This window comes from Myripristis murdjan, chromosome 14 (genome assembly GCF_902150065.1).
Source record: "Myripristis murdjan chromosome 14, fMyrMur1.1, whole genome shotgun sequence".
Lineage (NCBI taxonomy): Eukaryota > Metazoa > Chordata > Actinopteri > Holocentriformes > Holocentridae > Myripristis > Myripristis murdjan.
Genome location: NC_043993.1, coordinates 11,901,402 through 11,927,161, shown reverse-complemented (window position 1 = coordinate 11,927,161; position 25,760 = coordinate 11,901,402). Strand labels below are relative to the sequence as shown.

Below are 25,760 nucleotides of genomic sequence, written 5' to 3'. Positions count from 1 at the left end.
AGTGTGTAAAAACAACAAGCTACACTGGAGGCCCAGGCAATCAGCAATGTTGTCAGTTCAGTTTCACTCAGAGACGCAGTGAGTGTGTCACCTCATCTCACCAGCTCCGTCAAGTCCAGTGGTAAATGTCCATGTGGGGCTCATGGTCTAATAGCCTTACAAAACAAATCTGGAAGGAATGGGGGGAAAATGAAACAGGAAAAAGTCTAATTTTATTTCTCTACATTACACCAATTACAAAACACGTCAAACTGTCCCAATTATTTCTCCTGATCGACAAGCAAGTTTGCAGCAGTTCTATTCGCTTCCAAGCAGGACTTCTCTCATCAGTTGCCATGGAGACGACAGATGTGGGTGGCAGAGTTTAGGTTTCCTCGTCATCGCTTCCTGCCAGGCTGCTGTCTGTGGACTCCACTTCCTGTTCTTGTTGCTCTGGGGGCGGTGGTTCTGTTTCGGGGTCTTTGCTGGGTCTCTGGGTGTGGGCCGTCCTGTCAGGGCCGGGTTCTGTGCTGCTGCCTGTCTGTCCCGCCTCTGTGGAGGCAGCGCCCCCTGCTGGCTTGGAGCTGTCACTGCCCTGCTGGCCCTCCGACGTGCCTCCAGCCAGAAAATTGGACCAACCCTTCAACCGCTCCTCTCGCTCTCGTGTTGTCTCCTCCACCTGTATCAACACAGACACAGACACAGACACACACACACTTATCAAGACTGATGTCTGATATAGTGCAGTGCCTACCTTATAATAAACCACAGTTTTAAAATAAAGTATTTACCTCTTTTGAGTGATTATTTCAGCCACAATATTATTATCAGGGATAAAGTGATTTGTTTTTCGAGGCCTACACTGATCTCCAACATCTTTCCACCCGTAATGGCAAACACAGATACCAATACCAATATGTTTATTAGTAAAACTCATGACACATATGCAGGTTTAGAACCGTTTTTTCCCAACAAGACCAGATTACTTTTATTTATTAATAAAGAGTCACAAAAGTGCCAATTTAACAATTAACCAAATATCAGCGGTAAAAAAAAAAAAAATCGGACCAATACTGATGCTGCTTTTTTAAAGCTGATACTGGCCAGTACTGGTTGTCTGCCAATAGATTTGTCCATCCCTACGACTTCTACTAATACTACTACTCATAATAATTGTAATAATTCTTTATAGAATATCAGTGAATATCAGTAAATCCTAACACTCTTAGGCATACCAAGGATCTTATGCAGGCCTGAAAAAACACACAATGGCCTGTTTGTCAGTGGATAACTGGACTGTTTACAGTATGTGAGCAAACACCTCAGATGTAATCAGCAGAGTTATGTCTAATAGCACAAGCTGCTTGGCAGAGCATCAAGAACCACTTCCACAGTTTAACATAAATCTCCTTCAATAAATCCATACCATGAATAAGTAAATGTAAAATCTTGTGTTTGTGTTTTGCGCTTGTATTTGGTGTCACAGCAGAGAGAGAGAGAGCAGTACCTGATAGTCTGTCGTTCCATCCCACAACTTAACGGACAGTTTCCTGCCTCCAAACCAGCGACCGTCCAACGCCTGAAGACAGACGTCAGCGTGGTCTGGCTCCTTAAACGCAACTGATGCCACACCATCTGGGTGTCTCTGCAACATAAACACAACCAAATGCCATCTCCTTGTACACGCGGCTCTTCATATACAGATCACACTGAAGGCTAGAACAGAAACGTCACTTTTTCAAACTCACATCGAAGATGATGACCTTCTTGACCTGTCCGAATTTCTCACACTCTGTCCGCAGGTCCTCACGGTATTCGTTCAGCACCAGTGGGTCTTCCTGGGGAGATCAATACCGGGATTAATGCAAAGTACTGTGCAGACGGAGTGTGTATGTGTGTGTTTTATTTGTGTATCTCCTGACCTCAAAGTCACTGGGGTGGAACATGTTCTGAATGATGACAACTTTTTCATGTCTCTTCCTCACTTCACCTTGCTTCTCTGGCCTCCAGTCCAACTGTCTACAAGCGCGCACACACACACACACACACACACACACACACACACACACACACACACACACACACACACACACACATACACACACATACACACACATACACACACACACACACACACACACACACACACACAGGAGTTTAGACATACATGACAACCAAAAGAGACCCAATGTGGAAAAAATAAATAGATGAATCATCCATTCATATATCTTCTCTATCTGTTTAACCTATTTTTAATGTGTTTTAGGGTTTAGGAGATGCATTGTGTGGGAGGTAACATGAAACAGCCCATCAGATTTTTACTAAACAGGAAGCGGGGTGTACTTCTGTTGTTGCTGCATCTTCTTCTTGTACTCTTTGCTCTTCTTCTTCTTCTTGCTGGCATCATACGCGCCCTTCATCTCAAAGCGTGCTGCCTCCACATGGAGCTTGTAACCTCTGATCTCTGACTCGTCAATCAGACGCATAGCCAGGGCCACAGACTCCTTCTGCAGAGAGGCATGTGCACACACACACACACACACACACACACACACACACAGTCAATACACTGGAAAGTCCTGCAAACTAAAGCAACACTTCTGCGTCTTCCAAGGCCAAATGACCCCGAAACATGAGACACAAGCGACGATGATTTACAGTGATAGTTTGGGCTCTTAAAACAATGACTGTGTGACTTAGTGACACTGTGTAGTGATCCAGTGGCAGTTCTAGGAGGGAAAGTAGTTCTGCCTGTTTGATGCAGGCTGGAAAGAGCATCAGTAATGAATCCTAATCCTTCAAAATATTTTTTCAGTTTTGCACTGATGCTCGAAATTGTGCCGTTTGCTGGGCCAGATACACATTTTGGAGAACAGTCCCAGTGAAGCGCTTATTTATGAAAAAGGGAAAGGAGCTTTCAGGTCAAACTTGGGAGAATCTATTTCACTCAGATAGAGTAGCAAATACCGCTATTTCGGTAACAAGCCGAACTATCACTTAAAAGCTACAAAATGCAACTTTTTTGACATTAACAATCACTAAATAGGATGCATTAGTATGTGCACGCTTAAAACCTCTCATTTGCATGAAACTGACTTTTCAGTGATGCTCGAGACATGTTTGGGTTTGAGTGCACCGCTATCCGTGTGCAGCTAGCAGTGGGCTGGGTTGCAGCTAACAAGGTCAGGCCAGCAGCAAATCACAGTACAGCACTGACAAAATGAAGCACAAAAAAGCTGAGCATCTGGCAGCTAAAACCCATTCAAAACTAAAGTTGGACATGGGGAAGTTTTTTTCCACGCTGTTGCAGCTGCAGAAGATTCAAGGACTAAGAAGCAAAACAAAACGACACCATTCCGTATACTGTTACACAGTGAGGATGCTAGCTATTGTGCTGCATTTTTTAAAGTTTTCTGGAAGTGAGCGGTGCTGAATTATCCGACAAAGTTTATCTCACAGCTCATCAAGAGGAGTAACAATTTTTTCCCACAGTCTACAGACCAGGAGCAGCTCAACTGCACTCAGTGTGAGGGTGGTGTTGTTTTTGTCAGAACAGCTGTCTTGTTTCCTGACTGATAGAAAAAAATACAAAAAATAGGCCAGCTTACCCACTATCAGTTTCACACTTTTAAATATGTGGCTAAAAAAAATGCAACTAAAATGAAAGCAGTGTTGCTGACTTGCTGCTGATAACGTGCTGGCATGACTCGTCTGGTGTGCACCCCTATGAGTTAAAAAGGAGAGCACTTGCAGTAAACTCTGATTCCTTCAAGCAAAGAAAACTGACCTTGAGATAGCAGCAGAGGCCGTCTCCCTTCAGGTTGCCTTGGCCGTCCTTGTACAGTTTGACCTTGTACTCCTCAGTGATGGGGTCCCGCATCACGATGCCGCACTTAGACATTAACTCCACAAATTCCTCGGTGCTGATGTCAGGAGGCAGACCTGGACAAATGAAGGGAAAAAGAGAAAAAGGGATGAGAATGGAATACAGGCATGAAGGTATTCAATGCACAGCTGCCTCCTTAAAAAGGATCGCCAAATGTGAGCAATACTAACCTGACACGTAGACATTAGTGTTCTTATCTTTGTCCACATCAAACCATCCTGCACACACAAAAATGAAACACAATGTATTTATCAAAGCTGCAGTTGTGAAAAGTGCAAACTTGAACTTAGAAATAGTATCTATACACATGTACTGTGTATAAATACCACAGAAAAGCACTGAGCATCAAAGTCTTGTCTTTATGTTCTAATGTCAATAGGCAGAAAAATTCAAACACAAACACCTGCACCAGACTTTCTTGTGTCCTACTAGTGGATAAAGCATTGCACTGGTTGTTGAAAGATAACAAAATGGTTTTCTGATGTCTCCCTGTCTGTGGATGCCACAATACCTGGCTCTGCTTTCCTCTTCTCTCCTTTCTGCTTGGCTTCTTTAGCCGATGTCTGATTCTGGTCTGGGTTCTGGGTCTGCGTCTGGGCGGGTTCTCTCAGACTGTCTTGTGCTGGAGCCTTGCTGTCTGGGGCAGGGGCTGCTGGGTCGGCACTGCTCACTGCAGGGGCACTGGCATCTGGTTCTCCTTCCTGAGTGAAGCCATAGTTGGCCTGATAGGCTGCAATAAAGTCCTCTGTTATCTAGAGAGACAGGGAAAAACACTGTCACTTACATGGAAACTGGCTCTCCAAACAGCACAGCACACAACCTTTTCAGCTGCACCTATAGACGGTGCAGATAAATAGACAGAGTACTTTACTGATCCCCAGACGGGGAAATTATGTATGAAGTAACCCTGCTTGTGACAATGAAGGCCATCTAGGACATTCAAACAGTAGTCTTGCACAGCCAGTCCTACCTTAGTGCTGCACCAGTGCTATAAAAAGGTCCGGCTTAACTCACAACAAAATAGTGCTGGGGGGAGGGCTTGTTTTAGTGCTCAATGGTCACTCTGCACAGTTTAATAGCTGCATGTGGCTCTTGCAGAGAGTAATTAAACTGACATCACAAAAGCTTGTGCAAAGTGGAGCAGTTTAGTAGATCAGGACAAGTGCTGAGGTTGTCGCTGTTTCACATAGCAATGGGGACTCTGCAAACAGTAACAAGCACACAGCAGAAGGGGAGGAGAATGGCGACTGAAATAGCCGCCTAATGGCAGGCTTATGCCCACAGTCTACATCTGGTGCGTCAGGCTATTCAAACTGTGATGGACTCATCTTAGTGCAATGGCATGTATGGGCTGGTGTGTTAAGAGACCTAGGTTAGGTTAGGTTTTGAATCCTAAAGCTAATAGTACTGTTACTGGACCACGACTCTCCCTCTGGTCACAGACACCCATCCAAGTCTACTGTGGCATTATCACGTCGCCAACTGCCCAACAAACTATAGGGGTGTGTGGTGAAATACAATGGTCAGTGCTTAGAGACAGAATACTATCCTGATGGGAAACCTGTGCCATGTGGGCGCCATTAATTAAGCATCCAAAAGCAGCATTATCTCATGCAATACTTAAAGACTGATGTAAACAGAGACAGACTGACGTTTAGCATTTAACACCCAGGGAGTAACTTCAGAACAACATCAATGACTGAGAGCATCCAAAGCACAGAAGACAATTTGGGACAAAAGCGGTGAGGGTCATACTTTAGGGAACCACGCCTTCTTGTCATGGTCCCAGTCATACACAGTCCCATCCTCTGGGTCGGTGTAGGAATAGGGATCGGAGCCATCTTCATTCCGCTGACCATACAGCTGCTGGAGGCGCAGCTGCTCCAGAAACTCCTTGTTTCCGTCAGACTGGCCACTCATCTGCAGCAGGAACAAAACACATGGAGTAAAAGTGGATTAAAAGTTTCCAAAGTCAGCAATCTATTACATCTCTGTAGGTAATACGGAGCCCTTTTGTGCATGCCTTCGTTTACCATTGAAGTGGTGTGGACATGGCGCCATAATCGTATTTACTTAATGGAGAAGACTGAGGATAAAGTAGGATATTGTGAGCTTTGGTGTTTCGTAATTTTTAATGTTATTGTAAGTGCGGCAACGAGGCTACGTAACTTAGTTCGCTCGTGTGTATTTGCAGATATGGACGTGAACATCAGAGAAAGAAGAGAATCTAGATAAGACAAAATGTGCAAAAATGAAATGAAAGAAACGGAAGAACGACAACCCGGTGTGTTGGAGGTGCATCTGTTTTAGCTGTTACTTGAAACGGATCTATCCAGGTCAGAGCAGGGTGAGCCAAACACACCAGCCACTTTATTTTGAACTCATCACACTTTAGCGACTGACAGCCTGAGCCGACGTTAGCTAGCTAAGCTGGGTACGATTTAAAAAAAAAAAGTCAGATACAGCCGTATGTTTAAGGCTGATCTACTTGACGCTCATCCGGCAAACGTACTACATTTTAGGTGACTAATGTTAGTAACATTTTGTTGAGGTTAGCAAACCTTGCTAGCTAGCATTAGCTGGCTAAGCGTATGTAGCGGGAAGTTAAAAACACAGACATGAAGTTTGGCGAAACAATCTCCGTGCAACTGTAAGCTCACCCACAGAGCAACCTGGGTTTTCACTATTTTACCAGTGTGATGATGTTTAGGTACGCTGCACACACACTTAACACTGCACGCTGGTTCACGCTACCTTTTATTCCGCGACGACACTTGAATGAACAAACCAACTTCCGATCTGTCAGTCTGCTGAGATGCGCATGCGCAACGTACTTGGATTTGGGGCGCTCGTTTTAATATTCAGCTTTCACCGTTGACGGTCGATGTACACGGATAGTGATGGAGCAGTGGGCGGGCACTCCTCCGCAGCCTGCTGCGAGAAACAAATCTGTCGCACCCCTTGTAGGAAAACAAGTGCCGAGCTAGCGTTGACTGTAGCGAGCAACTTAGCAATCTTTTTTGGGATCATATCGCCTTCGCTGTGGCATGGCGGAGGGCAGCGGTGGTAGCGCCGGGGCGGCCAACCTGCCACCCGGTGACCCGCAGCTGATCGCCATGATAGTGGAGCACCTGAAGAACCGAGGGCTCTTCGACGAGTTCCGCCGGGACTGCCTGGCCGACGTTGACACAAAGGTACGGAGCTAACTGGCTGACGTGCTAACTAGCTAAAGCTAAGCAGCTAATAGAGGAGGGAAAAGCGATTCAGTTAAGTATCGCGATCCCCCCCCCACCCCCTGTCTAGAAAAGCGTTTCAGTTACTGAATCGCTTTACTAGACGACCTAAGGAATCTATTGGTGTCAAGTCATGTCATGTTGTCGGCAAGGGAACTAAATAGCCATTCAAAGTTAGGCTAAATTTTGGCGACGGAAAAACTGGCATGGTCATTTTCAGCGGGGTCCCTTGACCTCTGACCTCACAACATCTGAATGAAAATGGGTTCAGTGAGTACGTACGGGTCTCCCCTTTGCACACATGCCCACCTCATGCTAATCCCATGCGGTTCGGAGCACAAACCATGCAGCTGTTTGTATGCAGTACACTACAAATGTATTATTGTGTATGTCTGTATACTGGAGCCTAAACTGTCTTGGAGTTGCATAAAATGGGTTTGACTGGAACAGTGAGACTCTTGTGGACTCAGTGAGCCCAGGTTTATTCATGTGTGATAATGTTAGCCCCCATTACAGACATTTCATTATAGTGAGAGCATTTGTGGAGACTTGACATCACTGTATAAAATAACCCATTGCTACCTTTAGGATAATCAGAGCCTCATGAAACTTAATAAAAAGAAAGAAAAAAAAAACACAAATCATAATATCTTATCGCAGCACTTGTAGTTTTGCAGTACATATTAAATCGGCACCCAGGTATCATGATAATATTGAATCAGGAGATAAACATATCATCCCAGCCCTAACAGCTTATGTTAGTGAATGCAGAGCTTCTCACTGGTTTAGGCTGCTGGTGATGTTCATTTGATTGTAATAAATTTGGCAGGATGCTCTTTGCATTGTAGTCACTGTGTGCCCGTATGCACTAAGTGTGTAATGTGCAGTTGTTATGTAACGACAAAGTTAACCACTTGTCAATGTCACCGCCGCCAGCCTGCCTATCAGAACCTGCGACAGAAAGTTGACAACTTTGTCACGACGCACCTGAGCACGCAGGAGTGGAATCCATCCATCAACAAGAACCAGATGAGGAATGGCCTGAGGCAAAGTGTTGTACAGTGAGTATTACATTTATATAACCAGTTGGTAGACAGTTGAGGTGTAAGGGGCGGTGAGTGTGGGAAGTTATGTTTTATTTATAGGGCTATTTACAAGACAGCAAGACACATGAAGTACCTGTTACATGAACTTGGGTAAGAATTTTGTATTAAAATCATAATGTGGAGGTTTAAATAACTGCGGTCAAATTGACTCCACTTGATGTTAGTAAATTTGAAGGTAACAGGGGGGTTTAAATATCAAGGAACCTCTTTTTGATGGCACTTCAAGTTTTACTTTCTAGCTAATCAGGAAACTGGATTCATACAATATACAATATAATTGTTCTTCTTGACTTTTTATTCTTTTGTAGTGTCCTGTAAGCCCATAGGGCTGGGCACCATTAATGGTGCATGACACTCTCTGAGAAAAATAAAAACTAACTAACTAAGCAAGAATATTTTTGAGACTGTTTACAGGAGTCTTGTTGAAAGTGTTTTAATATGTGTACAGGGTGTGGCCACCTGTGGTCCAAGAATAAATATCGACTATCCAGAATTATAAACATGGCCAGTAAAATTATTTGGAAAGAGCAGAGATAACTGGGATGAATATATAAAATGCAGGTGAAACAAAAATTCTGACAAATTGTCTGATCCTGCTCATCCCCTTTTTAAAGAATTGATAAAACTGCCCTCAGGAAGACACTATAGAGCCAAAAATGTCTTTTAGACCATCTGCAATAACTTTGCTAAGCTCATAAACACGAGTCACACTGGAACCATGGCCGTTTTGTCTGTACTCTGCATGTTGTATGTGTTTTTAATATTGTATGTATTGTGATTTACTGTGGTGTGTTTTAACCAACTTGTGCAGCCATAGGCACATTTTCATATCTGTGTACAATAAAGATAATGCATCTATTACCACCATGTGTGCACATGTGTTTTGTCCAGATCAGGCATGCTGGAGTCTGGAGTGGACAGGATCATCACCCAAGTAGTGGATCCCAAGCTGAACCACACTTTCCGGCCTCACATTGAAACCGCCATTCATGACTTTCTCTCTGGGGAAAGGAAGGAAGAGACCTCCTCCAATTCTAACCTTGCAGCCTCTGAACAGGCGGAGCAGCCAGACACTCTACCTGCTGCGGGCCCCAAAACCCCCTGAGGTCGTTCGGAAAGGTCGGGCACAGTCTGCATTCTGAGAAAGGTCAAGATAACTTGGAGCATTGGTCAAGGACTTTTGATTGATGTCCTGCTCGTACAGTGCACACACTCGACCAAATTAATCCATCTGGATGGAGAAAATGTGACACTGCTCTCTCAAGGACTTGGCATTTAAAAAAAAAAAAACTTGCAAGGCTTTTCTTGGCTTGCAGAATGCTTAAGTGTTGTAGTCACACTCTCAGAGATGAAGTTGTAGCAATCTCTCTTTACGTTTCCTGCCACAGGTACACATGGCGATATTCTGGACTGCACATCATGTTCTAGGACTGTCCTCGCCTTTTGAGAGGTGTGGAGGCAGATCAGAGGGCAGGAACAAGAAGAAAAAGAAAGAGGAGGAGTAGGGGGTTTTCTTTAGCTACCTCTGTTTAACAAACTATTGCCTAGAATGTTTCTGGATTTCAAAGCGGCCAGCGCAAGTCGTGGTTCTTGTGCCGTGCACGAAGCCACTGCCGGAGAAGCTGGACGATACACCACTTAATGCAAAAAGTTAATGACGTGCTGTGCACCATCTTGAGTTGTCCTGCTATTTTGAAGATAAACCCGGTACAAATGAGGTTTTGTTTTCAACGCTGATTCCTTGACACTTGCAGATTAAAACAGGAGTAAATGCTGTTTTTTTATGTATAAAATGAGACGGGTGTTTATTTTGGAATGTGTTTTTTTTTTTTTTTTTGTGGAATGCTGATTTCTTACAGTGGTGTTTGTTGTTTTTTTCTTTTCTTTTCTTTTTTTTTTTTTTTTTTGGAATCACTTGAGTAGATTTTGAGAATAAACCTTTTGACTACTAGAGGAGTGCATTGGCTGAAAATAATAACCAAATTCTCTAACTCTGTGGCAGACCCTCATAACACAGAGCCACCAGGTGGAGTAGTTGTATGGGTTTTCCTTTTTAAAGGGGTTTCACCAATAATAATAAAAGCTGTGTGAAGAAATTTTCCAATTCTTACATTAAGCATCTGAAAATATGAAAACATTTTGGATGATAGGATGATCATAGGTCTGGATACTGTCCATAAAATTTCCCTTTTAACTTAACCCTCACTTTTAGTCAAAGGACAAGTTGCTTGTAAAAATTAACTTTGCGTACTTTATTTATTTATTTATTTATTTATTTATTATTGCTGTCCAGTCTTCATCTTCAGGTTCCCTTCTGAAGTCAGTGAAATTTATTTCCCAGCTCAACCTGAGAAAGAATAACTGGCTCTATTCATTATTACCTTAAATATTCCTACATCTGTGATAAATGCCTGAAATATAACTCAGCTGACAAGCAGATCTGACATCATGAATTTATCACTCATAGTGGATGTTGACAATGCACAACCTGGAAGCTCCTTGAGTGCAAAATAGCAATATTTATTCAAGCTATATATAGTGCACTTCATGAAGGACGCGGCACATACATCTGTGCATGCTACAGCTTTGTCTTCCTACAGCTTTTCAGTGTTATTTTCGTGCGGCACACTATGGATAGCTTAAATAAACATCACTATTTTTGTGCTCAAGGAGCTTCCTGGATGTGTATTTTTTTTTTAATTTTTCAAACTGGTTGGAATCCCCCGTTCTCTCCCACTTTTTCTGTGGTGATGTGAGTTTATTACCACCCATTGCTACCATAATTGAGCTGGTAAGGCGGTTGTGCGTCATACCAGAAAGAGAACAGTGTGCTCCGTGTGTGTGTGTTCACCCTCGACTGTATCACACTGATCACCCATATAGTGAGATCCTGAAAACACAGAGTTACGGTGTGTTTACACTCCAGTGCACCCTTTGATTCTCGGATACCTAGTTTAGTTGGTCTTGATCATTTCAAAGGCGAAGCTGAGGAGTTCGTAAAGAAGTGCTCTCACTTTGAAAGGCTCGATAAACACAGGCCCGAACCCCCGTCCGTTGGCAGCTATGTGTGTCATCACTGCTTGCATAACCTTTATTGATTTACCTGCTTGTTTTTGGCAGGAGAATGACCTGCACGTTAACACAAATATGCGTGTCGGGCTTGTGTGTGTGTGTGTGTTGCTGTCTGAGATGGTCCGACTATATGTGTGTGTGTGCTGCAGGGGTGAAAGCCAGTGGTCCTGCAGTCTAACTACTGCAGTGAGCGGTGCATCATTTTCTCCAGTAAACACAAAAATAATCTAAATTTATAATAATCATATTCTAGATAAGGATAGGCGAAAAGCAATACCTGCCTCCTTGTAAGCAAACTCTTTGATCAACCTTCCACTGTTTGATGATAGAGTTGGTAGCAGTTTATGCAGTTCGGTCCGGTTGAATGGGCAGCACAATCTTCCTCCGCATCACCTCATAAGCACTATAGTGACTGGAGAAAACAGTAAATTGATTTCCAAGTTTACTGACCTGAAGGTTAGTGTAATCCTTTAACCTCCCCCTCAAATGAGTTATCATGAAGCATATAGTCCCATTGCATTTGAATTGTATGAGCATACAGAGTAAACACACACAAACTGGACTTTTGTGTGCTCTCATACAGGCAGACATGCAGAATGTTTACCATAACACGGTCATGTGAGGAGCGAGGAGTACAGGAGGGTGCGACATGTGTAGTGCTTGCACCGTGGTGTCTATGTGCATGTGTGTGCCCAACGTATGTGTCATTTTGGGCATGTGTGTATGCATGTGTGCGTGTATGGGGTCAAGGGTCATTGTGTGGGTGGTCAGCAGGGGTTGTGTGAGGGAAGCGGTGGGATGTTGTTTTGAAGCAGGATGAGAGAGAGGGAAAGGTTGAAAGAAAAACATCCTTCATCAAACATCCAAACACAAGTCCCTGAGCGAGTCGGCTTACCCAATCCGGGCCCCTGCATACACACGCCATGTCCCACTAAACCTCCAAACACAACACGCACACACACTTTTCTCTCTTGGATGCCGGTGGATGAGCTGAGACAGTGATGAGGATCAAGGAGCAGGAGGCGTGAGGTTCAGCCATGACGGGTGTAAATGATGAATGAGAGATGCTGTTTGTTTGGGTTTTGCATCCCTGGAGATGCTGATGTCACGGTGTCACATGACCCTGCGGCGTCCTCTCCTGGATGTCAGGGGGTCATAGGTCAGGGCCACAGTGAAACAAAACACATGACCACAACAACTAGCAGAAAAAAAAGACTAGTTTAACCCCTGCATACATTTATGAATGCTTTATTTGAATTCATTGATTAAATTACAATACAAAATCAAAGATTCTGGACGGCTCAGTGTGGACTTTTATACACACGCACAAAAAAAATAATTGTGTACACCATAGAGCTTATCTGTTTGCTGCAAGAATTCAGAGTTGTTTGTCTCTTTTTCCTGTATCTGCAATTTCTAAAACACTTACAGAGAGAATGGGAAAATATGTATTTGTTAAATATGGCACACACACACACACACACACACACACACAATAACCTAATGCTACTTTGCAACACCAGTGACTAGAGCAGCTTTTGTGAAAATAAGAGACTAAAACAGCAAATTGATATCATGAAGGTAAACTCAATACAGCAGGATACAATAAAATACAACACATGTATCAGTAGTTTAACTACAGAAAATTAGAAAAAAGACATGGGTTGTAATAGTTGTATAGTAGTTGTAAACCGAGGGGAAAACAACAACAACAACAACAACAAAACTAGAGATAATTACAGATTTGATGCAGAACTGAACTGAATGAGCTGATTTGGTAGCTCTCTCAAGTAGGCTCTCTCTTACTTAGGCTAGAGCTGACCCTGACTTCATGATGAGAATGTGTGTGTGTGTGTGTGTGTGTGTGTGTGTGTGTGTGTGTGTGTGTGTGTGTGTTGTCTCAGAAGCATGTACACACAAGCATGAAGACTTGGGTGCCGGAAAAACAGGAAGACACACAGACATGAAGTGACAAAATGAGAATTTACCATCGATGTTGTATTATGACTTTTTTTTTTTTTTTTTTTTTAAAGTTGACTCTCTTCACATCTGTCTTGCTGCATCTCTCTCTCTCTCTCTCTCTCTCTCTCTCTCTCTCTCTCTCTCTCTCTCTCACTCTCCCCTCCTCCTGTCTTCTGTCTGCTACACAGTTTGACCTCCCTCTCTCTCTGGGTGCAGTAGATACGTTCCTTCCTGCACGTCTCACTGCCAAGCCAGCAGCTGCTTACCCTCACACACACACACACACACACACGCTCATGGCTGGCTGGCGGGTTAATTAAGTGTTGATTTCTTTAGACTAGCTGACCTTCATATGCCCTGGCTCCAGAAGGACAGAGGAAGACCCGCTCACTCCGGTACCTTATAAGAACATTTTGGGGAGAGTTACGAGACTCTGGGACTCACATTCTTTGCCTATCCCCCCCCCCCAAATTCACTTCACCACTTCATTTCTATGGTGCTTTGTTGACATGAAATACCAAAGCTGTTAGTGCAAAAGTCAACAAATAAAAACTCAAATGACAATAACCAAACTTGACTGTATGACAATAACAATAAACATTAAAAAAAAGAAAAGAAAAAGAAAAAAGCCCATGCAACAGATGGGCCACCATATTAGTAAAAGAGAGACGCTCAACTATCAATTAAACATTTTATCCAGATCGATTTATAATTAATTCAACAGAATGATACTGCAAGGTCTCTCTCTCTCTCTCTCTCTCTCACTCTCTCTCTCTCTCTCTCTCTCTCTCTCTCTCTCTCTCTCTATTAGTGAATGATAAAAACTTCGTGCGCTCCAGTGTAGCGCGCACTCTAAGCCTGCGCTGTGATTGGTGGACAGACAGTTCGCGACTCCCCTTTATATCCCAGCCTGGGTCTCGCTCAGAGCTCCGATGCTCAGTCCCAGTCCAGACTCTGTCCACCACTCCTGGGTGTTTTTTCCGTCTAGAAGACAATAGAAAACAAACAAGCAGCGCGTGACATTTCGGCCGTGTGAAGTTGAATTTGTCCCCGGACATGCAGGTGAGGTTGTCGGCTGTGTTTTTCCTGCTCCTGGCCTGTCAGCGGGTCCTGGCGGATCCACGTGAGGAACACGGGAAACAAGTGAGCCCGGCGAAGAGCCGCCTGTCCCTGCAGACCACAGGTAGGAGCTCCCCTGTCCCTCTACCTGCTGGCCCCCAAGTCTCCCTGTGTTGTGAACTGTGCTTACAGAAATTATGTAACCCTGTTTTATGTGTGAAAGTGGCTCTTGAATATGGCATAAACTGGAGAGGTGGTCCGGGACCTCCAGGGCTCCACGGGGTTCCCAGTAATCTCAGAGTAAGGTTTCTGGAGAGGAAAAACACTTTCTAAAATCTCTTTTGGGGAGGTTGACCTCTATCTGACAGCAACACCATACTGCCTGTTTCAGTAATTCTCCAGTGGCATTGCAGGTGCAAAAATCATAGATGTTAAGTAATCTGAAATAGAAATATACATGAATGCTGAATGTGCCATAGACCTGCAACAGGACAGATAGCTACTCATTTCTGTCAGCAGTCACAGTTTTGGTCTGCCTGTGCTTTTATCTTTTCAGTGTGCATTTTTGTATTTAGTGAGCGCATCATTGGTTCTCATGAAATAACAAGTGAATATATTAATCAGCCAATCACAGGATCAGAGCAATTAAATCATGTTTGACGTCATCGCTGCAGTATAGCAAACAGCATCCACATAAAGGGAAACTATAACTATAACACTTTCTGTTCTTTTGGCAATTTTTGACACTGTCAGGATGACTGTTTTAACTTGATGACTGTGTTATCATGATGCTCCCACCAACTGGTGCTCCCTGGAATAGAAATCTCCATCAGTTGTGGGTTTCTATAGTTTCAACAATAGCCTATTAATATGATGACGTGAATGTGGCTTATTTTAGTCATTGTTTTAATCTATACTAATAACACCCGTTAGGATCTGTAATTTCTAATTTTCTGTATCTGAACTTTTTTTTCTCACATGGTATCACTAGCCTATATAATTCAGATAATCTGGTAGTTTTATTAGGATTGTCTTGTGCTAAACTGGCCTATCAGGTGATAAAAAGAAAGCTATAGATGCTGCTTGATGTGCTGTTTGTCTATTTTCTATACATGTCTTAAGATTATTGTGACTCTCACCCTGACCTTATTTCTAACCCTAAACCGTGTCCTGACACCGAATATCTAGGCTATAGACTGATTTTTATACAACTGTGACTTTTTAGTGACACATCAGTCGCTCCATATTAAATTGAGTCTGCCAGGAAAGTGTGACTCTGGTTCCTAATGGATGAAGTGTCTAATATATTTGTCAAGGCCAGTGTCCCTTTGAGCACGTTCCGTTTGGTCACAGATTGTCCCATATTCCTAGACTCGGTCCCTGTCCCGGGCCGATCTGCCTGGCTCTCCTGTTCTGTCTGCGCGCTGTAATTCAATGCGCGCGTGGGCTCGCTCCTGTCCAAGCACATTCCCTCCGTACCAGCAGGACGGGGACGGACCTCTGCCCCGCAGGACAACACCACCACCTCCACTGTCATTACGCATTTGCCCCCGTGGTGACAGACAGACCGAACACTATAAAACGAGCCTGGTGAAAGGTCGCGATACTAAGCTCGACATGGCGTTTACAGCGACCCTCTAGTAGTTACAGAAGGAGGAGTGTTGATTTTTTTCCCCTCCACAGTGAGTGAGGAAAACGGTATGCTGCCAAAAAAATGTGTACATATATGTATGCAGGAGCAGGACTCCCCGTGCACAGCCAGTATTTGCAGTCAGATGCCAATCGCAGGAAACGAAGACAAAAACCAGCCATCACATTTTTCTTTTTTCCCCAAAATATTTAAGCAGATTATACCATTTCCCATGGTTTAGGCTAAACTAGAAAAGTGACTAACCCTCCACATATAGAACCTAACCAGCTACATGGATAAACAGTAAACAATTGAATAACATTAGATCTATAGCATTAGATAGGATGGTGAACCTTATGGACGAAAGGAAACACTGGATCTGAGTTATTTTCTGTGATATGAAAACATTAATTTATACCTCTCTCTACAGGGGACTTGGGCCCTTAGGGAGAGATGAGCCACTCGGTGCCCCAACATTCACCTTCCTATTTAATGTTGTAGAGGGTCAGCGGTAGGACTCATCATCCATCCACCCAACTGGCATCATTATTTACATTTCAAAGAAGTAATCCCAATCTGGGAATATGCTGTTTACGTGTTTCTCTTGATCCATCGTTGATGCTGCACTGTTTCGAATGGATCAAGTGATGTCTCATCCTCTGAGCCCTCTGGTTCTGTTGTCAGGGAGAGGGTCAGTGAATGTAGCCGTGCACTACAGTATACACATAATGAATCAAGTGCGAGAATGGTTAAACTTCTTTGCAAACATAACTGAATTGCTTCTAAGATGTTAACATAAAAGAAAAACAGCTGCGAATTTGCAAGGTCCTAGCCCCACAGATGTGAAAGCACTGAAATGCTTATTGTCCTCTTGCAGTTACAACAAGAGGCAGCAGGTTGCATGGTTTGGAACAGACACTCAGAGGCAACGTATTGTTTCTTTTTCTAGCTGCTGGTATCACTGTGATAATCCAACAGGGATTTTTGTGTGTTTCTGGTACTCATAAATCAGTTTATTGTGATTTTTATCATACTTTTCCCCCTTTATATTCTCCATGGCAGGGATCTTTTTCACAGCAGCCGTTTTGACATGAAATTGTAGGGCAAACCCAGGTGTTACCAATGATACTAATGAAGGTTCTGTTGCATTTGGGTCTAAAACAGAGCCAGAGTCCTGCTGTCGGCCATTCTGGCTCACTCAACAGACTCTGGTCCATTCAGTGGAAAAAAAAAAAAAAAAAAAAAAAACCTCAGTTAATATCATGAGTAACACCTGTGTTTACCTGCTGTTTCATGTCAGGCTGCTGTGGAAAAGGTCTGTTAACTGTCAGATTTTATCATTTGAAACCAGTCAGTGGGTTATGACTCGTAATAAACTCTTTTCTTTGTTTGTGACCATTACATTAGTCATACTACAGGTTCATCAGTCACTGGATCAATTAATTAATCAGTCAGTCAGTGAATGAGTGAATCAGTCAGTGAGTGAATCAGCCTTCTTTAAAATGATGTTTAACAGCAGATTATTAATAAAATGTTTTTCAAATCAACGTAAGGTATTTATCAACCATCTCTCTCTCCCTCCCTCCCTCTCAGCTGAAATCCAGAGTTGTTTGGTGAGTTCAGGGGATGTCGGCTGTGGGACATTTCAGTGTTTCAGCAACAGCTCCTGTGAGATCCGTGGGCTGCACCACATCTGTCTCACCTTGCTGCACAATGCTGGGCGCTACGACTCACAGGTGGGGTAGCTAATGATTTTTCATGCACGCACAGACACACTTACATACTTACATTTATAGACATGTAAGACAGTTGTCACACTTGCGACAGTGAGAACTAAATCTTGTTGTGGAAGGATTATTCGGCTCTGAATGTTCCTGTGGTGAGTTTATGTTTAACTTAATGTTAACAAAATCATGTCAGCTCCTGCTATGTTTTGTCCTGCACCACGTGTGTCAGTGCTGTCCTGTGTAACTGGATACTAAGTGCCACCACCAGTGAACCAGGACAGACTCCTAGTGTGCCCATTGTTGTTGAATGTGAATAAAGTGATCCTTACGTTCTGTCCTCTTCCCCTGGCAGGGTAAGTCATTTGTGAAGGACGCGTTGCGGTGCATGGCGCTCGGCCTGCGCCAGCGGTTCAGCTGTGTGAGCCGGCGGTGCGGAGCGGTGAGAGACATGGTGTTCTCGCTCCAGAGGGAGTGCTACTCCAAGCACCAGCTCTGCCTGGCAGTACGAGACCACATGGACACCATGGGGGACCTGGTCCAGTTCCACCTGCTGTTCCCACCTGGGTGAGGACGGCACGCACACCTACACTAAACAATAACCAAGTGATAGACTCGTCTCAGTACACAACACGAGTAAACAGTTTGATCAGTCGAACATAGCACATATCAGTGATCACAAACATATCAGCAAATATCACTGCTGTAAATGATGTAGTTCAACTCTTATGATGTCATCTTTAAGGGACCTGTAACCACGGCATCATTTGTAGTAATAAGATGCCTCTTTTCTCTCCTGTGTCAAAATCTAATTAGTGGCATGGTATCTGTGATATCATGATATCATGCATGATTTCTGAATTCACTAACGCTTAACTTGGGCATAATTCAATGACAATAAAACACAGAAACTTTGACAAAGCTAACTTAAGGCTTTATGTTTACTAAGATGGATTAAGATGCATTGAGCAATAAACTGCAAAAACCACCTGGAATAATTTAAAGGTGTAGTCTGTGACTCTAAAGAAAGATTGTTGATATTTGACATCAACAAATTTAGTGAATGTGTCCTCATGGGCTGCTAGCTGTCCGTCCTGTGTGTGCACTGGAAAAAAAAATCTGGCTTTGTAAAGGGGAAACAAACACAGAGGCTCGGACCGGGCCACACAACACCATTCCAACCAATCAGCAGCAGGGGGCGTTTGTGCCTGTGCACAGGACGGGGGAAGAGGAGGGGAGATGTGGGGGAAGGAGGCAAGAGGGATGGTAGAGCTGTCTGTTGATTTCAAATATCAGCAATCTTTCTCCAGAATCACTGACTTTAAAGGAGCGGTGCCGGATACAATTGGCACAAAAACACCCAAACAGAGAAATCAAAATCCCCAAAAAAAAAAAAAAAAAATGTAATATTGACCTTTAAAGGAATACCCCCAATTTTTGGGCAAAATAACCTTTCCCTGACTTTCCCAGACTGAGACAAGATGTTTGATAAGTATTTTCACCGCTGCATGTCCAGTGCTTTGGTTCCAGTGGGTAGCATTTCTTGTTAGCTTAACATAAAGACTTAAAGTCCATGGGAGTCATTAACCAAAATGTTAGGGTATTCCTTTAAATATGAAAAAATAAGCTTGTCACTGTTAAAAGCATGCAACAGCACATCCTCTCCATTGAAAATAATTTTTTAAAAAGCCAACACTGTAAAGAGAACTTCATGAGGAACACCTAACCCTAACCCTAACCCTAACTTTGGCCAGCCTCACCGTGTGATCAAAAACGTGTTTTTTTTTTGTTTGTTTGTTTGTTTTTATAGTAGAAATGCATTACTAGTGTTATCAGTAATTTAATGTGTTTGGTGTGTGTATGTATGTGTGTGTGTGTGTGTGTGTGTGTGTGTGTGTGTGTGTGCATCCCACCAGGCCATATGTGGAGCTGGTGAACTTCCTGCTGGGCTGTGGAGACCAGGTCAGGTCCTGGGTTGGCCATCAGCTGCAGGGGCAGTGCGAACAACACTGGGGGGCGCTGTGCCGCAACCTCAGCGCCTGCTCTCTCACCCAATCAGACACTCCAGACAACACCACCATCCCACCCCCTACCGTGCACCAGCCTATCACTGGCCAGGGCCCCCTGCAGCAGCCAACCAGGACAGCCAACCCAGAGGAGAGGAGGAGTCTCAATGTGACCGACAACGCCACAGAGTTTGGCCTCCCTGCGTCTGAGACGACAAACGGCACAGCTCCGTAGACAGAGACAGACAGGGATGAGACAGAAAGACAGACGGACAGGCAGATGTGCAGACAGGGTCTGCCAGAAACAAAGGCTGTGCACTCACCAGTTTAAGGTAGTACAACAGAATGAGTAGTAGTAGAAGTAGCTGTGTTACAGTATTTAGAGTGAAAGTCATGCAAGATAACTTATTCATCTGCCAGAGGAGTTTACGGTTTAGTATTTTCTTTACATTTGACCTGATATCAGCAATCTACCTCACCTCAACACAACAGTAAACCATAATGGCATGTTTACTTCAGCAAGGTCATGGATACACACACACACACACACACACACAGACTCATGCACACACAGATCTCTGGACTTGAACACGGGTAAAGACTTTACAGGGAATTCGTCCCCATGCAGCTGATTCAGCATCAGTATTCTACCTATTTAAGTCTTTTTTTTAATTTATGAGTTTTTTTTTTTTTTTTTTTTTGGTTTGTTTGTTTCATTGTTATGCGTCATACAGTCTGCTGAAACAAACATTATCTGTCAAACAGCATCTTGTAGATGCTCAGGATAGAGGATGCAGGAGGAGGCAGCACATTATATGTTATATGTATTTCTAACAATCACTTTTCATACAAATCCCATTATATTTTGTATAATTTAATGTTTTTATCTGAATGTGTATGCATACATTTGTAAGCATGTTTACTTGGAATTGAATAAACCACAATAAAGTCACTGGACTGAGTAAATACAGTGGATAAAGACAATCCTCCTCTGCAAAATGATTGATTTTGACAGGCCAAACACACACTGTCATGCTTTTTAGCCCTCCTAGTGGTGATATGATGTATATGCTGCCATCCACTGGCAGATCTATGTAAATGTGCAATAATGCATCACTCAAAATGCTGGAAATATACAACTTTATTCAAATAGACATCTACCATTCAACAGTTAACATTCATGGTCTCGACATGACAGATGGCCCTCACATGGTCAGAAAACACTCAGTAGTCGGTACATCTGATTTGAGCTGAAGGAAGGCACTAGATAAACCTATCAGTAACTGCAGCTACTACTGGACCTGAAACAACAAACAACAAACAACAAACAAACAAACAAACAAACATACATGGACTATAAGCTGACTCAGTCACGAGTCAATTGAGTAAAAACTATAATGAAGACTATTACATACAACAGCCTTGACCCTGGTTTGCCCTGAAGATGAGATGAGAGTGTAAACATCATCAAACCTCATAATTCCTGTTTTTGTCATTTTTACGTTTCCACTCGTATTCTATGGGCTGAATAAATTCTACCATCCACATTATGTAACCCCATAAATCCTCAGATTAAAGGCAGACTGCAGTTTCAAAGGTGAGGGCACCTTGTTATGATCTGGTAAAACATGATGAATGCCACGTAATTCTCTACAGAATATCTTAGAAATGCCTCAGGAGTCTTTTATCCCATCATAACCCAACGTACATGCACATTTCACTCCATTTTTTTTTTGTTTGTTTTTGTGTACATTCGACAAATAATTAGATTCAAATTAGTCTTGGCATGAACCTGAGGGATTTTTATCCTTCCTTGGCCTCATCCTCAGCACTAGTAAACCATTTGAAACTGCACAGTCTGCCTTTAACCTCGCAAATGCATGTTAGTCAAGCTAAAAACAAGGTTGCTTGCCGTCCTGAAACACTGACATCCTGCAAATAACAAGGTTTTCACCTGAGAGTGATGCTACAGTATGTGCCACAGTCCATCAGGTCGTCAAGGCTCAGTGCAGCTTAAGACTCCCTCCATGTAGTCTGTGGTTCAGCTCAGGAGTTTACACGGAGAAATCCTTCTCTGTAAAATCGCTGGCCGGCTAGATGAAGGGGAAGAGGCGCTTCTTGAGGATGTAGAGGACGGTGGCCAGGAAGAGAGCCAGAGCCAGGAAGATGAGCAGCTTGTCCGTCAGCTCCCGCCGATTGTACTTGAGGATCAGCTTCCTCCCCAGGTGGATGGTTCCCGTCATGGCTTTGAACTCCTCGTTGGTCTCCTGCACTGTTCTGGAGGAGGTGGCTGAGGAGGAGGAGGAGCGAAGGAAGATGGGAAAAGGGAAGAGAAAAAAAAACATAGAAATTATATAGGAGGTTTGTTCAAGGGTAGTGCTGAGTCCAGTTTTACTTCACGTGCAAAAACCACACCTCTCCTCTACAGCAAAGGCATGCAAACACATGCACGGACGGACACACACACACACACACACACACACACACACACACACACACACACACACACACACACACACACACACACACACACACACACACACACACACAATAAGTGCACGGGTGTTTTTACCCAGTGAGGAAATGGCGTCTTCACTCTGCTGGACCTGCTGAGACATCATCCTGCTGACAGACATCAGGCTCTCTGTGATGTTGCTGCTGGTTTGGACTAGGCTTTCCTTGGTCGCCTTCCTAACACATGCATGGTCAACACACACACACACACACACACACACACACAGAAGAAGAGGGATCGGGTGACTGAAGGATGCTTTAATTTGAAGAAGAAGAAAAAAACATCACAAATATGTGTCTGCTGAGATTATTTTTACTGTCCTGCAGCGCTGACTGATTTATGATTATAGTTTATTAGTATCATGATATAAGACTAGATATTGCCTGAAATTTTGGATATTGTGATATGGCATAAATGTTTTTTTTTTCTGAGGTATAATTTAAGAGAGAACTCTGTGTGGAACAGACAAGTAATTCAACAGCTGAAACTACATAGTTGGTCCTATTATTAATATTATTCTGACTGAAAAATATGTTTTTTCCACATTTTTTTCTCATCTGAGTGAGTCTGAGTGGTCGTTCCTACAATTTCATGCTGTTTAAAGGCTGCTTTACAGTACCAAGTTGCTTATTAAACTGCTCTAGCTGTTATTTGCCTCTAGCTGCTTGGTCATAGTATCCATATTACGAATGACTTTTTTAAAATAAAAAAATCTCTTGTAAATACCTCATGAGAGCAGAAACAGTTATTCTTCACCATGTCAGCGTCAAGGTGCTCGATCAAAGATACTGTGATATCTGATTTTGCTCAGCTACACTGTCCCGTGACAGTAACAAAGCCTGATTCTAGCTGTTCTGTTGTTCCAGTCATGTGATGCTGTGTTTCTACTGTCCAGTAGAGTGACCGCGTCCCACGATGACCTTTTCTACTGACCTCTGTCTGGTGCTCGGGTTTTCCCCTCCGCACAGCAGCTCATCTTTCTCCTTGTTGTCTATGGCCAGTTTACAGGCCAGGTTGGCCTTCCGCCACGCCGTCTGGTTACTGACAACCACACACACACAGACACAGACACAGACACAGACACACACACACACACACATAAAACAACAACCTACTATCAGACCAAGGTTTTTCTGTTCTGTGTATTTTCTTTTCTGCATTTCTTCCTCTACTGTTTGTTCTGCAATGCTAGATTCTTGTTTGGGCGTGGCTGCTGCTTTCTTTCAACGATAAAGAAGAAATTTATCACACAAAATGTAGGGACGCAGAAAAGAGGCATTCATTAGTATTTTTGTCTCTAGGAGAGCAGAACCCCAAACTGTGTCTCTTTAACCAAATGGCAGATATTTTGTCTATTCTACAGCATTCTCCTTTTGACGACTAATCAGAAATCCATCATCAGTTTTCACCGTCTCGCCCTGTGATCCTCCCCTGACGCGGTTTGGTGCCTCCCACTTGGAAAACCTCCGCATTATGATGTCATACATACATACACACACAATAAATGATACTGATGGATGGCTGCAGACCTCCGGAGACTATATATTATATAGACTATAGACTAAAAAAAAAAAAAAAATCTGTGTGTGTGTGTGTGTGTGCTTGTATACCTCAGCATCTGCTTTCGGTGGCTTTCTGCCTCCGTCTGGATGGTGTGTCTGTCTGTCTCTCTGTCCTGCTCTCTGGACATCTGTTCTAGGTCCTAACAACAACAACAACAACAACAACAATTACCACACTTTCAAAATCAACAACAAAGAACATGATATGGCATGCACCTCAAAGAACAACACGCCCAGCAGTGTCACAGTGTGCATGTCTGACCTGTATTCTGAGTCTGAGCTGGTTGAATTTCTCTTTGACCTGAGAGTTGAGCTCCACAAGAGCAGACTGGGGCCCAGGGCATTCTCTGATGTCCTGACACACACACACACACACACACACACACACACACACACACACACACACACACACACAAACAATTTCATTTAAAGTTGCATAACTGATATAAGGTTGACAAGGGGTTTAAAAGTTGTTTATTACACGTCTCTTCCCTGGTCAGGACTGAAATGTGACGTTTCAGGGCTCCTGGTCACAACATCTGATTTTAAAACCGATCCAAATCACATCGAAATGTTAGATATTACAAAATGAAAATCAATGAATTAATGAGGAACGCTGGCTCGTAAGCTACTCCAACATTCGTTTTCAACCCTCACCTGAATCAGCGCCTTGATTTCTAGGTCGTATTTTATAATTTCTTGTCCACAAATGCGGACGTGAACGTCTGCAGAGGACGCCATGTTTGTTGTGGTACGGCAAGCGCCGGGTCCAAAAGAGCGGCAGCGCTCGGAAAGCGAAACGACAAGCCCGGCCTCGCGGTGCGGTTTCAGACCAGGTGATGAAGGGTTTTTATCCAGGATCACCATGGCAACGATAGGCATGGATCAACACCAGCACTGCAAGCTTGAATAAAGGGAAAGAAGGTTTGAATAGGAAAGTTTTGAATCTATTTTAAAAAAGGATGGAAATGTGTTTATTGCAAAGAATAAGAAAAAGAATAAGGAGTAAGAATAAAGAATAAGTCTGGTTTTAAGAGCTTTTTCTTGTTCAGATTATATCACACATCTTATTATTTATACCGTATTATAATGTTGCATTTGTTATATAGAGTTGCTGAATGTTTATTGTTAAGGGAAATGTCACTGAGTCTTATTCTGTAACACCTGCACTTCAACAGCTTGGATCAAGATATGAAACATGTCTCAAACTTTGTCTCAAATTTAATCTACAGCTCCAGCCACGAGTGTAATACAGCTATATAGTTTGAGTCTACTTATTTGAGATGAAGAAAATGTATTTCTCGTATAGTACAGAGCGGTAGCAGGCGGGAATGAGTACCAGGTTTTCCTCAGAGTTAGTTGTTTTGTTGGCACCGTCCTGTTGTTGTTATTGCTTTTCATCTTCTTTCACACCTTCAGCTCCTGGGCCGGCCCTGTTAATCTTGACACTTTGCAGACTGATAATGGCCTCTTCGAAACGCACACACAGCTAATCCCGTACCCCTGAGAATGGAGACAGTCACCTCTGCCACCTCAGCTGTGGTCTCGTCCCATGTTGACCCTGTGGTTTGTAGCACGATGCTGAAGTAATAAATTATGGGGGGGAATGGCAAAAAAATGATTTGAATACGAGGCATTTCAGAGCAAAGTGATGGGCAAGAGCAAGAGATGGGACACAAGATTAGGACTGATGGTCCATCCAAGCAGTGTGTGTGTGGTGACTGGAGATCTTGGGACTGAAACTGAACAGAAATGGTGTTGCCAGATATGAAACCTCTGTACAGAAGCACAGACAGAAGATAATCACATTTCAGTGGATGTGGAAACCTTCTGCTCTCTAGGGCGGGCGGTGTAATTTAAATGATTTTGTGAAGTTTGGGGTGTGAAATCTTTGAAAAACAAGACTTGTTGTGAAAAGCCACAGCTGAATTACTTACAAATCCATTAAGCTGTTTATGCGTTTGCATTTGTAGCGCCCCCTACTGATGAAACGCCAAGTGCTTAGCTTAGTGAACGCTTCTGAGCA

General features: G+C 43.2%; 3 protein-coding genes across 6 annotated transcripts; 1 reads left to right on the top strand and 2 right to left on the bottom strand.

The window, feature by feature from the left end:
- Nucleotides 1–192: 192 nt before the first annotated feature.
- htatsf1 (HIV-1 Tat specific factor 1) lies at nt 193–6,724 on the bottom strand. 4 transcript variants are annotated; one of them, XM_030068946.1, is made up of 10 exons: nt 6,620–6,724; nt 5,621–5,785; nt 4,377–4,617; nt 4,036–4,083; nt 3,767–3,921; nt 2,323–2,486; nt 1,902–1,998; nt 1,728–1,817; nt 1,487–1,624; nt 193–658 (listed from the first exon to the last, which is right to left on the bottom strand). In XM_030068946.1, exons 2-10 carry the CDS (start codon nt 5,783–5,785, stop codon nt 365–367), a joined length of 1,392 nt encoding a protein of 463 aa, XP_029924806.1. In that variant the 5' UTR covers nt 6,620–6,724; the 3' UTR covers nt 193–364. The 4 variants fall into 4 exon arrangements, with proteins under 4 accessions (XP_029924806.1, XP_029924809.1, XP_029924808.1 ...); XM_030068949.1 differs by lacking the exon at nt 6,620–6,724 and adding an exon at nt 6,591–6,606; XM_030068948.1 differs by lacking the exon at nt 6,620–6,724 and adding an exon at nt 6,526–6,544.
- Nucleotides 6,705–20,507, top strand: bod1 (biorientation of chromosomes in cell division 1). Its single transcript, XM_030069081.1, has 7 exons — nt 6,705–7,059; nt 8,035–8,159; nt 9,096–9,306; nt 14,277–14,421; nt 17,521–17,663; nt 18,007–18,218; nt 19,568–20,507. Exons 1-7 carry the CDS (start codon nt 6,913–6,915, stop codon nt 19,890–19,892), a joined length of 1,308 nt encoding a protein of 435 aa, XP_029924941.1. The 5' UTR covers nt 6,705–6,912; the 3' UTR covers nt 19,893–20,507.
- A 273-nt stretch (nt 20,508–20,780) lies between these two features.
- bnip1b (BCL2 interacting protein 1b) lies at nt 20,781–24,533 on the bottom strand. Its single transcript, XM_030068950.1, has 6 exons — nt 24,392–24,533; nt 23,997–24,089; nt 23,783–23,874; nt 23,106–23,213; nt 22,230–22,348; nt 20,781–21,947 (listed from the first exon to the last, which is right to left on the bottom strand). Exons 1-6 carry the CDS (start codon nt 24,473–24,475, stop codon nt 21,751–21,753), a joined length of 693 nt encoding a protein of 230 aa, XP_029924810.1. The 5' UTR covers nt 24,476–24,533; the 3' UTR covers nt 20,781–21,750.
- Between the last annotated feature and the right edge of the window lie 1,227 nt (nt 24,534–25,760).